We start from the raw sequence: 18,479 nt of genomic DNA, 5'->3' as shown, positions 1-18,479 counted from the left end.
TGCTTTGTGTAACCATTCTGTTCCGTTTCAATGAAATAATTGGCAATGATTAGAAGTTTAGAGTGCAGTTCTCAGAGGAAACATTACAGAAGAATTCATATTCACTGGTTACAACTGGAAATACAGGCCCACTGTCATCATTTGAGCATTGCTGTGTGTGTGTGTGTGTGCGTGTGTCTGTGCGTGTGTATGTGCGTGTGTATGTGTGTATGTCTCTATGTGTGTGTGTCTGTGCATGTGCCTGCATTATGTACATGCTGTGTCACCTTCGGTGAAAGGTTGATCTTATGGTAAATATAGAACAGCAAAGCCTAGAGTTCAGAGCTCCCATTCACTTAACAAATGCTTTCAGAGGTTGTTGGTTAAATATAGTAAAATCACTTTAACCACTAATTTTTCAGGGTCCCTTTCAAGATGTCATTTTTTGACATCTTGAAAACACAGTAAATTTTTGTTTTAAATGTGGCCAACAACTGAATCTGAATGTAGAAAATGCCAAAAGTATAGGCCCCCGCAAAGCTTCTCAGGGGTTGTTCTGGAGAACAAAATTCGCATAGTTTTAGGATTACAAGAGTAAACCTAGTGCTGCTTTTCACCTGCCAGACAGAACAGTGCTCCACAGTGTGTCATCCCTACTGAGGAGATAGGGAAGCCAGAGACGAATGATGTTGATGTTGATGAAATATCAGTAACCCAGGTAATTGCAGACAAATACAGATCTCTTAATGGCAGTGGCAAGGGATGTTAACGGTATAGAAAGCCATCTGGGGAGATGGGAGAGGACGGAAGAGCGGAGTGACTGCTTCTTCGCACCCATTGTTCGTTGTCACTTAGTCAATTTCCTCAATGAGGCATTGATTGAGCCCACGTTTGTTGAGTGTCTCCCATGGAGGACAAGAATACAGACACTGCCTCCAAAGATCTAGGAATTCAAAAGAGGCAAAGAGAAACCATCACAAAGCACAATGTGGAAAGTATCTTTCAATCATTTCTCCAGCTGCTTATTCGGCAAAACTTTCTTGAGCATGTACTATGTACCTGGCACTGAAAATGCAACGTCTCCTGAAACAAATATGGCCAGAGTCTTACATCTTAGTGGATCAAATTCTCATTTGTTAGTTTTGATTGTTTCGTTGGGAAATGAGATAAATCGTGGACCTCCATAAACATTTGGACCATTGTTGAATGACACCTTGGATTCCACACTCCTTTTTCATTTGAAAAGTGAAGCAGAGAGACAGACACTAGAGCTTCTCCCAGCTGTCACTCTCCACTTGGGACATTGGCGCCACTTGTGACTTAAATCCCCTGAGAATCTTCTGCATTCTGGCTCAGAAGGCAGGGCTTGGCTGTGCTGTTGGCACAAAGGGCCTAATTATCTACTGGGAGAGGATGTGACTGTAGTTCTGTGACAGGGAAGGCGGAAGAAATCAGGTATCCCATAAGACTAACAAATGGTGGAAGAAAATGAGCCAACACATTTCTAAGCCCAGATGAAAGAGAGAACGATGGATTGGGTTTCTCCCACCATCTCCTACCGCTGCTAAACAGGACCACACGAGAAAATTTTTAATGGGATACCAGGAAATCTGCCAAAAGAAACAATTTCCCAGAGAAGGAGGCTGGGGACTGAGGGTCCTGTTTCACAGATCCTTGGCTTCCAGGAGGGCAGGATGTGACCCTGGGTGTGTGATGTAAGATGTTCACCACAACCCCCTCCCCAAGTCCACCTCCTCTGGGATAGAAGTGACACCATATGCCTAACTCCTTGTGGTCACATAAATGACCGTGTTGATTTGTTTCCAAAAGTGTCACCCCCCCCCCCTCAGATAGAGAAAGGAGCTACCTGCTCCCATCCTCAGAACCACTGCAAGGACATCCTGTTGAAGAACTTATTTTTAAAGCACTTAAGAAAGTCTTCCATGAAAAAAAGCAAAATCTGCTGTGAAATCTTTCCCCTTTTGTGTTTAAGTGACCATCAACAGGATGTTTTATTTTGGTTTTGCCATCTCTCCTCTCCCAGCCCACTTAGTTTTAGTTCTGTTCCATCTGAAACTTTTCAAGTGGTAATTTGCAAAGATGAGGCCATGTGACAGCTGAGATCAGAAGACTTCTATCCTGGCATCCCGTATTTCTTCCTTTCACAGGCTATCGGGTAATTACATTCAATAGACTGAACTCTTGCTTTTCTTCTTCTCCAAATAAATATCTCTTGAGGAAATTATCTTTGTTTAGCTTGTGATTTTTTGATACATTCATCAAAGGGTGAAAGGATTTGAATTAATGAGGGGTTGATTTTTATTTGTTTGCTAACCTCTTTGATTTGTACTTTTTTCCTGCTTCTTTTTTCTTCTCTGATATCATTCCCACTCAGAAACTGCCAACATTTCCATTGAAATGCTTGCTGAACTTAGAAGCTTCCTGGCCTGTGGCTTTCTACATTTAAGACACGTATGGTATATTGAGAAAGGTTTGGGAAAGCACGGAAGGATAAAAATAAGATGTGAATCATCTTATGAGTAAGATCATACCTGAGAAAACATATCCAGTGCGTTTGGAAAACGAATCAAGGGGTACAGAGCTAATGGAGCCAAACAGTTCTTTTCCTCCTTTAGTTTCCTGCGCTAGCCTGTGTTTTCTGTCCTTGACCAATCTTTTCCCTCTTCCTAGTCCAGTTCTGCTTAACTCAGTCTCCAGCCTTTGTCTGCACAGTACCATCTTGGTGGATGTACTTCCTTTCATTACCTCTGGTCCAGTCCCATCCAGACTGCATTTAACTTCTCTACTCTTCCCCAACTACCGTCTTCATTTCCTGAGCCCTGGTGTGCATGAGCTTCTTATGACCCCATTTCCTAGTTGAAATCCTTCCATCTCTAGAAAATAGTGTTTGCAAAGTGTCTGGATAGCCAATAGGTCTAATAAGTATTCTACACACACCCCCTCCCTCTCTTTTGAGAATTGCCATGCAGTGATTCATGTCACTCTTCCTTCTCCCAGGAAAGTGTATGAATTTCTTAGGCAAGACCAGGTAAATAATGTAATCTAAGAACCAGCTAGCATCATCCCTCAAGAGTCTGGCTTGAAGCCTCTGGTTTAGGCAGTGAGGAAGAGTCGTCATCTTGGTCATCTGCCTTCTTACAGTGCTTGGCCTAGCTGGACCCTTTGTCATTAAGGCCACTGCCCACTTTGTTACCTGTCCGCAGATTCTGTCTTTTATGTTCTAAGATAATACGAGTGACCATAACACTAGTGCATACCCCTTTGCAAGATCAGCCCTTTATTCTCCCACAAGACTGATAAAAACAGGGATTCAAATTGATTAAGATCAAGAAGCGTTAGACCAGGTGCAGCTCGGCCTTAATCTTTCTGTTTAGTCAGGTCTGTTGGAAGCTTCCCGGTGTCTCAGGATCTGAACTCTTTAAAATGGAGATGTATGAGATGTTATCTGAGCAGCGCCTTTGTTTTACATGAAGCATGTACTTCTCCAGCAGTCTGAACACCAAACCTATTTTATGCAATTGTGGGAGAAAATAGAGTGAACATTTCCCAGCTCACAACCTCCACCTATCAGCCTCCACAAAATGCCCCTGGGGACAAGAACCTAAATGTACTCTCGGGTACAACCAGTGAATTCACCGAAGAGCTTGCAGAGGCCACTACGTACTCAAAATACTGCCTTTCATTTCTGTGAGCTTGAACTTGTCTTTTCTTTTTGTGGACAATGGTCACGGCTGAGACCAAAGATTAATAGAACAGGTGTTTTTCCAAAAAATGGGTTTACTGCATGTCTTTGCCAGAACTCTTGAGTACACATTCACGCTTATTGAAGTCTCAGTGCTTTCTGCATGTCAGTGTGTTCCAGAATGATGTGTCACTATTGTGATGCTGAAGGAGTAATTATCCAGTTTCTAAAGCTTATTTTTTATGTGGAAATAAGAAAGAATGTTTTTCCATCTCTACTCAGTTCTACAGATTTTCAGTCTTCACAAAAATATTCAGCAATGTCCACTAAAAGTCAACTGACTATAACATTTCAGTTTTCTCAGATCTGAGAATACAGTGAAGGAGGGGATTACCATTGCTTAAAAATAGTTAAGGAGAGCCGGGGGCGCTGGTGGCTCACGCCTGTAATCCTAGCTACTCAGGAGGCTGAGATCTGAGGACCTCAGTTCAAAGCCAGCCCGGGCAGGAGAGACCGTGAGACTCCTATCTCCAATAAACCACCAGAAAACCGGAAGTGGCGCTGTAGCTCAAGTGGTAGAGTGCTTGCCTTGAGCTGAAGAGCTGAGGGACAGCGCCCAGGCCCAGAGTTCAAGCCCCACGACCGACAAAAAAAAAAAAAAATAGTTAAGGAACTCTGTGCCACTGGCTTATGCCTGTAATCCTAGATGCTCAGGAAGCTGAGATCTGAGGATCACAGTTGAAAGCCATCTCAGGCAGCAAAGTCCATGAGACTCTTTATCTCCAATCAAACTGCAAAAAGGTAAAAAAGGAGGTGTGGTTCAAGAGGAAAGGTGCCAATATTGAGCAGAAAAGCCAAGTGTGAGCGTTAAAGCACTAATACTGACACACAAAAAAATGGTTAAGTAAATTTTATGTAAGGTTTGTTTTACCACAATCAAAATTACGTGTTTTTATTATAAAGAGCAATTTTTAAAATTTCAGGAAAGTTGATTCCAAAAAGCAATATTTATACTTTTTCCCATCCTGTGCATACAGCAGCTATACAAAAGAAAGCTTTTTTATATAAATAAATTAACAAATGAGTCACCAGAATGATTCTAATTTGCTATTTAAGATATGTGCAAAGATCATTGGATATTCTGATCTGAGTCACAGGCAGACACTGTGTTGGTTATCTCTTCTTAGCTGCTTGTTATGTTAAAGAGTAGCAACCAAACCTGCAGGGAGGAGATAGGATTATGTAGCAGGAAGACCTGATCACTGATCCTTTCAGAGCAGTTTATAAACACCAGCCCTCTGTGTCTTTTATTTCTCTGCCTCCTAGATGCCCAGCCCACAGAAGGAGAGAGAGAGATATGGAACCAGATCAGTGCTGTCCTCCAGGATTCTGAGAGCATCCTTACAGACCTGCAGGCTTACAAAGGCGCCGGGCCCGAGATCAGAGACGTATGCCAACCCTCTTGTGATCTGACAGCACCCTGGGAGGAAAAGGGGAAACTACACACACACACACACACACACACACACACACACACACACACACGTACCAGGATTAACTAATAGTCCTGGTATTTCCTAGATTATTAGGAAAGTCAAGATGCATAATGTGTCCTTTAAGAAGATGTATGAGTGGCTCCTTTTAGTTCTGGAACATTAACGTGAGCCCATAGTGATACAGTGTAAAGTGTTAGCTGTTCTCAACTCAGATCTTCATTTGATGAAGATTCACATTCTGACAATAAGGTCAATAGATTACTTCATTTAAGAGCAATATACCTGTAAAAGCTGTGAATAAGAGTTGACTTAAGAGTCAAGGGTTCTGGGGTGATGTACTTCCCATAGCCTGTGACAGTTTGGGTTAGGTTTCATCACAAAAACAACAGCTGTAAACCATCTTGCTTTCAGTAGAATACAGGTACTTATTGTCTTCAATGTCTTAGGTTAAAAAGAAAAAAGAAAAGCCAGGCGTCAATTGCTCAGGCCTACTAGCTACTCAGAAAGCTGAGGTTCTGAGGGTCATTGTTCAAAGCTAGCCTAGGCAGAAAAGTCTGTGAGACTCCATCTCCAAAATAACCAACAAGAAGCCAGACTGGAGGTCTGCCTAAGGTAGAGCACTGGCTGACCAAGAGCAAGTGTGAGACTTTGAATTCAAGTCTTTTCCAGAAAAAAGAAAAAGACAAAAAGCATGGAAGAAAATTCATAATTCCTTTAAAGAGAAAAAAAATCACACTTTTACTTAAACGCATTAAGATTCTCTTCTTCGCTTGTTTTCTTTGTGTTTGTTTGAGATGGGGCTTCTTGCTATGTAGTCTAGATGAGTCTTAAAGCCCCTGGCTCAACTGATCTTCCCACCTCAGCTTTCAAGTAACTGAGAACTACAGGCACACACTACTGTCTAATGTGGGGATAATACTCCTAGGGTACGTGTCAAGAGACACAGACACATGTCTGTATGAATGCACAGACATGCGCGCGCACACGCGCACACACACACACACACACACACACACACATCTGCACACACATGCATGCTCACCACTGTCACAGCCACCATTCTTCTGAGAAGAATTCCACCATCAACATAATCCAAGACCCAGATAAGACCACACTGCTCAGAAAGCACTAGTATCTTAAGAAGGTTTTCTTTTTTGTTTTATGGTGGTACTGGATTTGAACTCAGCATTTCACACTTGTTATGCAGGTGCTTTACTATCTGAGCCATTCCTTCACAATCCTCCTTGCTCAGCCTCATGGGTAGTTTTCAAGACATACACATATCACTGAATTGTCCAGCAATTGGTTGAGATGTATCAAGGTCATAGTTTGTTTGTTTTGCCCAGGCTGACCTTTGATCTCAATCCTTCTAATTGTACCTCCTGGTAGCCAGCATGAGCATGTTTTCTTGGTTCAGAGATCATCGTTTAGGTAACATAAAGACTGGCAAGAATATAGTATATAACTTAGAGAAAGGACAATATGTAATCTACCCTTTATAACAAATCATGGCTCAACTTCGGAAAAATCCAATGCTAATGGAGAACTCACATGTTCTGTTTCAAGATGAAGAGACTGAGACCGCACAGATCTACCTGTAAAACCATTTGCTTTGTGTTCAAGTACTAAAATTCCCTTTCAAAATAAGCCCATTAGGAGACCGTTCAGTGAGTCTTTGTAAAGCAAAATAATACCCACTCACAAAGTGCACAAGGATTGCATTTTTTTAACTGAAATCCTTTCTCTATCTTAGGACATTTCAATGAGATGTTTATTACTACTCGTAAAACAGACCATTCTGCCATGTTCTTTGTAGGCAATTCAAAATCCCAACGACATTCAGCTTCAAGAAAAAGCATGGAATGCAGTATGTCCTCTGGTTGTGAGGCTAAAGAGGTTTTACGAGTTTTCCATACGGCTAGGTGAGTGTGTTTATCGTCTCCACGTCCCACATGTGAAATTCTGTTTTGCAATTGGAGAATGTAACAGCAACAACACTGCGTACTGGAAAATGTACTACTGCCATTCACTCTGCCTTAAGAGGCCACTGTAGACAACTCTTGTTACTCTCACTTCTTTCAATCCACCACAATCTTGCTTCCCTTTCAATCGCTGGCACACTGTGAGTGTCCTATTGGCACGTGGAGGATGGTTTCCCTTCACCTCATGCTCAGCTGTCACACTCTTCATAGTTACTATAGGTTGATCTCATCCATGAATATCAGTAAATTTGGAAATTAAAGGTTACCTGCTGATCCACAAGGAGCTTAGTTGGCTAGCATCATGAAATAAATTCAATATAGTAAAATACAAAATAAAAAAAAACTTTAAAAACAAAGTGAGCTATACAGGGATGGAGTGGCTCTACAAAATCCAGAATTAAGCCAGGTGTGGTTAAGATAGCAGCAAGGTACCTTACAATAGTGATGCAATTACTGTTATCAACAGGAAATTCATGCAAGAGTTCATTACTTAGTGTAGCACATCAGGAAAGGAAACAAAGGCATTAGTTATATTCTACTCTACTTTTTCCATGAAACAATTGTCACATTTTAGCTGGAAAACTGACATTGAAATACTCTGGTCAAATAAAGGACCATGATGTTGGGAAGACTAGAAGCTAAGACCAAGAGGAGTCCTTCAATGCACCTAGCCAGTTTCATTTAAAAAAAAAAAAGAGGACTTCCTTAGATTTGTCAAATAGAAGAGAAACCAAATGCTCCCATGTTTCCTCCAAGTGTGTGTCTGAACTCACCAGAGATTCCAAGAAGCCCAGGTTCAGCTTTACAGAAGAAAGCCTTACCACTCAAAACTGGCTGTCTCTAACGACAGTGTCTCCCTAGGCAGACATGTTTAACCAAGGCTAGAGGGAAACCTTATAAAGATGCTATGAAAGGCACATGTAGCGTGTGTGTGCCTGTAATGTATATAGGGATATAAAGGATATGCAAAGACAGCATTGTCAAGTTTCCCTGTAAAGTGCCAGATAGTAAATTTCAAGTCTTGTAGCACGTCTTGTGTGTTTCACAGCTGCTCAGTCTCTCCCACTATAGCTGTACTCAGGACACGAAGAAATGAATGGATCTGTCTTTCCATAAAAGTTTGTTTACAAAAACAACAATGGACCAGATTCAGTCGATCATAGTTTATCAGCCCCTGTGAGAGAAGACTAGTTTAGATGAACCTAATAAACACATAGAAAGTTTTTAAAAATCTGTAGAGAAATATTTAGAAATGGTTGAGTGGGAAGAATAAAATCATCATAAAAACAGTGATGGAAGCAAATATGCTAATAGCTTTGTAGAAAGAATTCCTAGAATTGGGTTCGGTGTAGAATGCAGAGGAAAGCTAGAACAAGATTAGAATTCTTAACTGTCGAGCAGGTGATCTGACCCAGGTGTCCAAAGCTGCTGCTTCATCTCATCCTTGTATTATGGGTAGTGCTCATATCGTACACAGGATCACACAGAAACATACTCCTGGTCTTCACACCCTGTCTAGGATTGACACTATAGCTTTGTGGATGGAAATACATGGGGAGGAAAAACCCCTGAGATTGTCCCATGGGACCAACCATGACTTTTGAAGGATCTCTGAGGATCGCATGAAGATTAATACCTGGATCCCTTTGACTTTCAGAGAAAGCTCTTCAGAGTTTATTGGAATCTCTGACCTGTCCACCCTACACACCAACCCAGCACCTAGAACGGGAGCAGGCCCTGGCAAAGGAGTTTGCAGAAATTCTGCATTTTACCCTTCGATTCGATGAGCTGAAGGTCAGGAGAAAAGCACTGTGAATGTGTTACATACTTATGTCACGTATAACTGCTTAAATCTCTCCTTCCTGAGCTGTGGGTGGGAGGCTAGAGTACGATGGTAACCTCTTCCCCAGACAGACATCTAATATAGTGAGTATTTGCATTCCGTGTGGTTAGAGTAACTTAAGATGATGATTTATATAGGGATATTCAAATCTGCCAAATGAAGTAAGAGCAAATCTTTTCAACTGTCTGTTCCTTATTGGGAAAAATATACTTTGCCTGAAATCTAGCCCATAATTAAAATGGGGCATACTTTAGAATAATGAACTTAGGAAACTATTTTTAAGCAAAAGTTTCTCTTACTCTGGCATGACAAAGAGATGTTTCAGCATATCATAAAATCTGCTGCCTGGGCTTCTCCTGTTTATATCCCACCTGATGCTGAGAGATGGGCTTCTCTTACGAATTTCAGATGAGGAACCCAGCTATTCAGAATGACTTCAGCTACTACCGAAGAACAATCAGTCGCAACCGCATCAATAACATGCATGTGAGTCTCAATGTCTCCCTTCCGTAGCACATTCCTCCATGACTCTGTTGAGCAGAGCTCAGAAGGAAGACATCTGTTTATTCTTCAATAGCCAGAGGGTGGTATTTGATTTGGGGGCTGTTTTGGGGTGGGTTTTTTTTGCTTTTCCTTTATAATTTCGTTTTCTCTTCTTGTCATCAGCTAGACATTGAGAATGAAGTTAATAATGAGATGGCCAACCGGATGTCCCTCTTCTATGCCGAAGCCACACCAATGCTGAAAACCCTTAGCAATGCCACGATGCACTTTGTCTCTGAAGTCAGTGAATTTGTGCAATCGGGGGGAGGGGGGGCTCTTCTTAACTATGCATAAAAATCACCATCAAGGCTAATGCATATTTGTGTCTCCCATTTAGAACAAAACCCTGCCAATAGAGAATACCACAGACTGCCTCAGTACAATGACGAGTGTCTGTAAAGTCATGCTGGAAACTCCGTAAGTGACACTCGAAGCATACTCAGAAATGCTATTGATGTGATGATGAGGATGATGATAAGATAGAAGATGGTGATATAATAATGATGATGATGACAGCATGTACCCTTGGTACATATATATTTGTACATATAAAGCATATAAAAGGTTACGTGTCTGTTATCCACTTCAGTTTCATAGAGCGCTATGTGAACCCCGTGTCCTTATGTCCATTTTATAGCTGAAACAATTGGTTGATAGATTTCACAAAGGATTCTTAGCTTACTTGATGGTAGGACCACACACTCCAAGATGCTGTAAAAGATATGCATGGAACAGATGGAAAGACAAGTTAGATGACTGAATCTTATTATAAACATCTTGCAGGCAAGTCTTGAATTTTAGAACCAAAAGTAGATAGTAAGATTATTACACAAGTGATCATTTCCATCTCTGTCTCCATCTCTTTAATCTATCTCCCTCTCTGCTTCTTTTTGTCTCTCCATCTCTGCCACTCAGTCTCTGTCTCTGTCTGTCTCTGTCTCTCTGACTCTCTGACTCTCTCCGTCTCCGTCTCTGTCTCTGTCTCTGTCTGTCTCTGTCTCTCTCTAACTCTGTCTCTCTGACTCCCTGTCTCTCCATCTCTGCCACTCAGTCTCTGTCTCTGTCTCTGTCTGTCTCTGTCTCTGTCTGTCTCTGTCTCTCTGACTCTCTGACTCTCTCTGTCTCTCTCTCTGTCTCTGTATCTGTCTGTCTCTGTCTCTCTATCTGTGTCTCTCTGACTCTCTCTCTCTCTGTCTCTGTCTCTCTCTGTCTGTCTCTCTCTGTCTCTGTCTATCTCTCTTTCTCTCTCTTCCCCTCCCTCTCTCTCTGTAGTTTCTCTGTGCCCAAACAATTTGTAGTTACTAGGGGCTAGATTTTAAAGAAAATAAAGGTGGTTGAAGAAGACACAGTATGGTTATGGGAAAATCCACACTCAAAGTCTAGGGTCTAGTTTTGTGTATCCCCTTACTGTGCCTACAAATGAGTGATTTGACCACCCTAGGCTTCCTTGCTTTCTTCCTCCGTTGAAGTTCCCAGCCTGCCATCCACTTTGCAGAGGTGCCAGGAAGGGCAAAGATGTCGAGAGTGCTTTAGAAAATGTCAGGTTCTGCTCAAATGTAAGAGGGCATTAATTTCAAATATTTCACTTATGCCAAAGTTAAGATGATTTATTCCAAGACAAGAATAGTAATCATCTTCATTGTGGGGCCATTTCCTAATAAAATAGATGCTAAGAAAGCCTCTGCAATTGGCCTTAATTATCTGAGTCATCAGGGTCCCTATCAAGGTAAGTGAACAAAATTCAAACTCCACACATACGCTCAGGTCAATGAATACTACATAATTTCTTTGAGGCATCTTTGTTAATCTAGTTCATCTGCAGCTTGTGTCTTAACAAAGGAAGTTACTCTGACTGGAGACATGATAGCCATTCTGTAGAAATGAGCCTGATTCTTTTTCTCTGTAATGAAGCCATTATTCTCTATAATCTTGGACAGCCAGAGGGACCTGCTATAAAATATTCAGGATTGATGGGTGGAGGAGTGATGTTCGTGATGAGCTGGCCACTGAAGGGCAGAAGGGAAGGGAATTTACTGCCCTCTAATTTACCTTATTTTTGCGCTGAATTGCCGGTTGGATAGATTCAAGGAGAATTATCATCGTTACTCTCTTCAAGAGTGTATTAACCTGGTTGTTACAGGCCTGAGATTGCTCTCCAGGGGAGGATTAGAAGAGAAGCCAGTGTGGAAACCAAAAAGCCTATGTCCCAACATGGAAGTGACGCCTGTACCCCATGTTTCTCTCTTTCAGGGAGTACAGAAGCAGGTTCACGAGTGAAGAAACTCTGATGTTCTGCATGAGGGTGATGGTGGGGGTCATCATTCTCTATGACCATGTGCACCCTGTGGGGGCGTTCTGCAAGACATCCAAGATTGACGTAAGCACGCCATGTAGTGCCATTTCCAAACAGGAGCTCGGGGATGCCCCGGGTAGACTCTGCTTCTCTCTCACTGACCTCTGTCCCCACTGAGAGAGCCCTTTCTAGTCACTGTTCTTACAGCAAGAACCCCGCTCTTCCTCACATGTGTATGATAAGATTTCCAGCCTCATCTACATAGTCAGAATACTGGGATGCCAATATTCTTGACCTCAGTGGAGCTAATAGAGGATCAGCCCCTAGCTGCACACTGCTCTTCAGTGACCTTGTGTGTCCTGCCAGTGTGTCTTTTCTATCTTCTGTGTATCTTCATGTGAGAAGAATTGGACGGTAATGGATTTCAAGGCACCATGGTCAAATGCCAATGACCTTCCAGATTTTTTTTTTCTGTATCTATGTACCTGCTGTCCCACTGAGACTTCTGCTTTTCTTGTCATGTGTATATGAGTCTGGGCTTGAGCCTGCCCTGACAGCCCTTTTCATCCTCTCCAGTGGTGTATTTCTTCCCTACACTCCTCAAGAGTTGTCTCAAGCAAGAACACATGTCCTTTGCACTGTAGATATGCCTTCCTTCTTCTCTGGTCCTCAGAGCACTTACCAGTTTTTATTTCTGACCCTCCCATTGTTTCTAAGATTTTGACAAGGATAAGGATCATGATCAATATATCTAAGGTCTGCTCCACTGCCTAGTATGGTATCTGGCTCAGAGTGAATATGAATGATGCTCAGTAGATGCTCTGTAGAGCCTTTCCTGAATGAATGAAATTGATGAATGAATGACTTGGTTATGCAGGTGCTTTCCTGTTGATTTCAGGATTCACATCCCCCTCCTGCTCCAGAATTTGCCTACCAAATAGTGCCACCAACCCAACAGTGTGTTCCATATAAAACAGTCTAAGTGAAAACTAGGAGCTTTGGGTCCTTACTGTGGCATGGCTCATGCAGGGTGACACGCTCTGTCCATTGGTCTGCACAAAACAGTGTTTTGGATGCATCAGAACTGTCAATATGAAGTCTAGATGCCTAGAAGGGCCATAAACTTGAAGAATGGAGGCAATTTGTAGATGAAAAATGGAACTTGAATTATTATTTTGAGGTCCTGGGCCCTAACTAGCAAAGCTAGGCACAGTTCTTCATTAAATTATGATTTCCATGTTAATTATAGCTGTTTGCTAAGAGAACAAATATTTATTATGAAAACATTTTGAAATGTGGGAAATCAATATATACAAAGTTAAATCAATCTGAAATAATCTCAGCATAGTCCTGAGCACTACTAGTATTTCAGCAATCATGTCCCCTCTTTTCACATGTGGGTTTGCTTAGCAAATTAGGACCCCACATACATAGTATTTTAACAGGTTTTGAAATTTTGCAAACAGTATGTTATAAGCTTATGTTCATACCAACAAATACATTGACTGGTGTTTTCATACTCATAACCAATCAGATTGATTATAAGTAAGTATGAGTAGTTCTATAGGTATCATTTAACTATGAGCTGAATTTGTTACCTGGAATTCATAACACATTATTTAACTTAACACATAGCCAGCTGTTTAAAATATGCTGGATGTCCCTATGCCTTCTATCCCTAACCTTTGAAAAGCTTGACTACATATCTGTTGCTGAGTCTTTCTGTTGAGGTGCTATATGATGTTCATCTTCAGCTGTAGTGTTGATGAAGGTTGTGTTTATTCAGGTCAAGAGAGGCCCTTTTACTGAATTTTGTCTGTGTGTCTAAGAAAGCATCAGGTTTACCAAGCACAGCACATATTTGAGATGGGTCCTTTTCTGTAATAATATGAAGGGTCTTCTCGCAGACACTAGTCTGCTGGATTTATAAGTCCTTAGGGCATCAGCATCCACTGGGAAGAGACAAGTGTTGATTTAAGAGGTCTTAGAGATGTCCTATGCAAGTTTGCACAAAGATTGTGCTGTGGTTTGCAGAGAACCAGACACCCAGGTAAGGGAAAAACCCATTCTGCTTAGGAGCAGAGATCAAGTGATGTTTGAAATAGTCTTGAAGAAGGTGTAGAATTTCTCCAAGCAGACAGAAGGAATGAAGAGTAGTCTGAGTAGACAGAATCATTAGAGCAAAATTACCAAGACTCCAAGGGTATGAGTCATGTAGACAGTAGACAATTTGTGGACCAGGAAGGGGTGACAAGATGTTTTCAAATAATCATGTTTTTAGATTCTTATGAAACATTTTATAATTACTCTTTATGTACGCATTTTATAATTACTCTTTACCCATAATTCCAGACCCCACTTCCTGTGGACACCTGAAACATGGCTATTCCCAAACCAATGAATCTCTTTCCCCACACACATCCGTCCTCCTTGATTCTCTACTTTCAAGTATTTCCCCATTCTCCTACCCAGTAGCGAAGCCAGAAACCTAGAAATTTCCTCTCTCAGATTTCAGAGAGTACTGTCTTCACCCTCAGGGTCTCCACACCCACTGCTCCACACCCCTGATTGCACCCATCCAGCACATTCCATAAGCCTTTTCTGTGTCTGAGTTCCAGATGTTGTTGTTATGATGGATAGACGTAGACACTAGGATAGACTGGATTTCCAGGATATTAACCAAGCACTGTGCTTTTTCCTGCTAGATGAAAGGCTGCATAAAGGTATTGAAGGAACAGGCTCCGGACAGTGTGGAAGGGTTGCTGAATGCCCTCAGGTGAGTTGACTCTGTTATAGACTGACACGAGGCAATCAGTTCTGCAGATCTGCTGTTGGAGACCAAGAACCGTGTCTTCTAACATGTCTGCTCTTCCCAGCACCCTTTTGGTCAACAGAATTTTCATCGTTCCCCTTTTATAGAGGAGATAAACGGAGATGTAGAGAAGTCAAATAACTTTTCTGACATCCTATAGTGAAAGACCATGCTAGGGTCTGAACCTGAGTCTGAGGATGGCACAAGGCCCATGAGCCTGGTTCTTGGCCTCTTTGCTTTGTGGATCCTGGAAGCTCCTCAGAAGAAGAGGTCCCTGCGTCTTATTTCCCTCTTCAGCAGTGGTTCCCATACCTGGCTACACATGAAGATTATGTGCATAGTTTCTGGAGACATTGATGCCCAGACTTGGACCTAGCCCACATGAATCAAATCTCTGGGTTGATGTGCAGGCACCCATTCTGTATTTGGTTGTTTTTTGTTTGCTCTAAAGTCATCCAGATGATTCACAGAATCCAAGAACCTTGCAATGTACTGACATACACTAGACTACATTCAAATATAAATAAATATGATATATACAGAAAATGCATATACCATATTTCAACACTTTGGTTAGATACCTAAGTATTTTGCAGCTATGGCTCATTCCAGCACCTCACTGCTAACAAGTAATGCCCAGACACCTCTACTCTTCCAAAGGATGCAATTCTTAATCCACTTTAAGGAGAGACTCTTTTTTTTATCTGTGATGCATGTACAAGATTTCACTGAATTTGACTAATTTGTAAACTGTCCCAGTGCTAGATTGCAATCTAGAAGGCTTGTAGTCCTAGCTTAATTTCCCTCTGTTTCACTCAGTGTTATACATGCAGTCCATTTACCAAGTCAAAGTGAACAGATCAATGTTATTCCATCTACATATAGTCAGATTTTACATTCCATCTCTAAACACAGTGTCTCATTTAATCCCTACAATTTATGAATGTAAAGCTGATAGATCATACCCATTTGATAAATGAGGAACCCTAGATGCACATGAAGTGGTATGGAACCGAGGCCGACACTGTTCTTCTGGGTGACAAAGTCTTCAGCCTGCTTCAGAATGCTTGCACTATTAACATAAGAACCTTGCAAATTCTGTACATAACCCACAATACTTCCATTGGTGACCATTTTGCACCAGACCAGCTTTCCATACAAAGTGAGAAGATTTACTGGGAATTTCATAAATTCCAAGTTTCATTCAATCTGGCAAAACTTCCTCAAGATCAGGGCACTCTGCTAGGCCTTGAGTCCCCTTGAGTGTTGGGATTTGTGTATCCTGCAGACACATGATTTTTAAAAATGCATAAGCTTTTGAAGGAATCGCACACACCTAGACTGATGTCACAAATTGCTCATAAATTGAAAGGAACAACTTTGTGATCTACAGTGGGACTTTTAGTCTCTCTGAATCTTGGATTTCTCATCTGTAAAATTAACCTGAAATTCACCTGAAATGTAATTGTACGTAATTGCAACTCCCGTGGAGTACTGATTACATGGTCAAGATATTTTGTAACATGGTAATTGTTTGCATGCCTTAGCACAAATAATTCTGCATCAGGCTAATGGGAGATTGAAGAGTGCCCCCAAAATTAGCTTTTCCCTCTGCATTTGTGCCTACTTGTGGTGGTAAAGAGGATGATCAGGGGCTGGGAAGGTGGCTCAGTGGTAGAGCCTTGCATGCATGAGGCACCGCATAAGCAAAAAAAGCCAGAAGTGGAGCTGTGGCTTAAATGGTAGAGCACTAGCCTTGAGCTAAATAGCTGAGGGACAAAGCCCAGGCCCAGAGTTCAGGCCCCACGACGGACAAAAAAACAAAACAAAACAAAAAAAAACAACAACAAAAAGAAGATGAGCATTGCTACAAAAGTAGAAAACCAAGAAAGTTATTTGTCAGATATCCATATTTTAAAATTTTGTGTGTGTGTGTGTGTGTGTGCGCGCGCTGGTTTGGGGACTTGAACTCAGGGTCTTGTGTTCTTGCTTAACTTTCTTGCTGTCTCTACCATGTTAGCCATGTATGGTCTTCCTTTTTCTGATTAATTGGAGATAAAAATCTCTCAGATTTGTTGGCTCAGGCTGGCTTTGCACCAGGATCTTCAGATCTCAGCCTTCTGAGTTGCTGGGATTCCAGTTGTGAGCCACTGGTTGGTCACATTTTGGAATTTATGATTCAGCAAGAGTAGTAGTTAAAAGTCTATCTCCCTCAAAACTTAGTCCTATGGTATCTCCTCTATGTAGTTATTTGGTTAGGTAGAAAAAAAAGATTCATCATGCCAACTGCCTTTAGAAAAAAGAAGGAAATATTAGCTCTTGAGAATACAGAGAGCACTGAAGTGTTGCTCTTTGTCTAAAGAAGCAAGACCATGTGTTTGATGTACAAATACCAATTTTTCCCCAGAGGTAAGGATGGCTGGTGAGTAACTCCTGGATGCTTTTGCAAGCACTATTTTCTCACTGACCTTCTGTTTCCATCAGGTTCACTACAAAGCACTTGAATGATGAGTCGACTTCCAAACAGATTCGAGCAATGCTTCAGTAGAGCCCCGCTCCAAAAAGAGGATCTATGTGCTGACCTCAGAAGATGTATATGTTTACATAATTTAATACAGATTGATGTTAATACTTGTGTATTTACATAACCATTTCCTTCTTGTCACTGAAATATATGGACCTTAATTTGTATCCTCACTGACTCAACCCAGCAGAGCATAAATTGACTTGAGAGTCTTACCTTTGATGTCTGAAATGAGTCCCCTTTTCCCTCCTCCTCAAACCCTTTCTCCAAAGGCCAAATTTGGAGACTTTGATCTTGGCTACTGGAGTTCCTTTAACAACACCTGTAACAATCAGAAATTCATAATTGTTTGTCATAGTAGTTTAATTCTAGATGTGTTATCTTTCTGGGAAGTATAGTTTATCGAAACACAAAAGTATTTGATTTCCTGTACGGGCTCAGATACAAGAAACACAACTGTTATCCTCACAGAGGAAGAGAGGAATCCAAGAAAAGAAAAATGCATGTGGAGAACCAAACCCAAGTGTTATAAATTCAGCACGCCCCCCTCCCTTTTCCTCAGCCTGCAAAACCCACGTGCAGTTTTTCTGTTTGCACGTGTTTTATTAAAAAATCAGCATTTTCCCTTTCTGTCTGGATTTGTATCCCTCTAATGCTCCCTTTTAGTTTTGTAAGAAGAAAATTGCCTGCATTGTAATCAGGAAGGAGCAGCAGGGATAAATAGATGGGTCTTACAGCTAGACTGGCAAGAGTTATTGTCTTGAGTATATTTGAGAAAAATGTTTCCAGGACAGTCTCTATATACATCAACTGTCTACAGAGACAGGGATTTCCCTGACTCTCACCTTGACATCGTAGGTATATTTACTGACCTCCCAATTATCTCTTGAGTAACTGGGCACAGAGCTCCTTCAGATACAGAACTTTTGTTTTTCTATCTTTATGGTTGATTTAAGAACGGAGATGTATGGCACTGATTTGTCACCAGAAAACTAAGGGAATTTAAAGAGAGAGAATGATCATTTTTCTGGTTATCTGGTATTTTAAAAGTGACTCCTTCCTATGACAACTTATTAAAGCAAGAAAGCTGTGGTCAGATTACCTTGGAAAAGTGGTTCAGCTCTCTGCAGCTCAGCTTGCTTATTCACAAAATGGGCAATTGAGATAAGCAATATCCAAAAGCCCAATAAGGCCAAGTGCCATTTTTTAAGGCTGACTCTATTTTACTTTATGCATCCTTCCTAAGCAGATTTACATGAGCATTGTCACACCTGCCTTGGTTTTTCAATCTTACAAGGCCTTTA

At 41.3% G+C, this 18,479-nt stretch overlaps 1 protein-coding gene across 2 annotated transcripts in view; it reads left to right on the top strand.

Moving 5' to 3' along the window:
• Positions 1-17,955, top strand: part of Cyria (CYFIP related Rac1 interactor A) — a 94,253-nt gene extending 76,298 nt beyond the window's left edge. For both annotated transcript variants that reach the window (XM_042680791.1, XM_042680790.1), the window contains 9 exons: positions 5,009-5,130; positions 6,995-7,100; positions 8,818-8,954; positions 9,412-9,489; positions 9,670-9,786; positions 9,884-9,963; positions 11,797-11,923; positions 14,545-14,615; positions 17,136-17,955. In XM_042680791.1, coding sequence (XP_042536725.1) covers positions 5,009-5,130; positions 6,995-7,100; positions 8,818-8,954; positions 9,412-9,489; positions 9,670-9,786; positions 9,884-9,963; positions 11,797-11,923; positions 14,545-14,615; positions 17,136-17,199 — 902 coding nt within the window. In that variant the 3' untranslated portion in view covers positions 17,200-17,955. The remainder of the gene's footprint in view (positions 1-5,008; positions 5,131-6,994; positions 7,101-8,817; positions 8,955-9,411; positions 9,490-9,669; positions 9,787-9,883; positions 9,964-11,796; positions 11,924-14,544; positions 14,616-17,135) is intronic.
• The last annotated feature ends 524 nt before the right edge of the window (positions 17,956-18,479 follow it).

This window comes from Dipodomys spectabilis, unplaced genomic scaffold (genome assembly GCF_019054845.1).
Source record: "Dipodomys spectabilis isolate Male_0828 unplaced genomic scaffold, ASM1905484v1 ptg000066l, whole genome shotgun sequence".
Classification (NCBI taxonomy): domain Eukaryota; kingdom Metazoa; phylum Chordata; class Mammalia; order Rodentia; family Heteromyidae; genus Dipodomys; species Dipodomys spectabilis.
The sequence above is the reverse complement of the archived record's forward strand: the minus strand, read 5'-3'. Positions and strand labels throughout refer to the sequence as shown.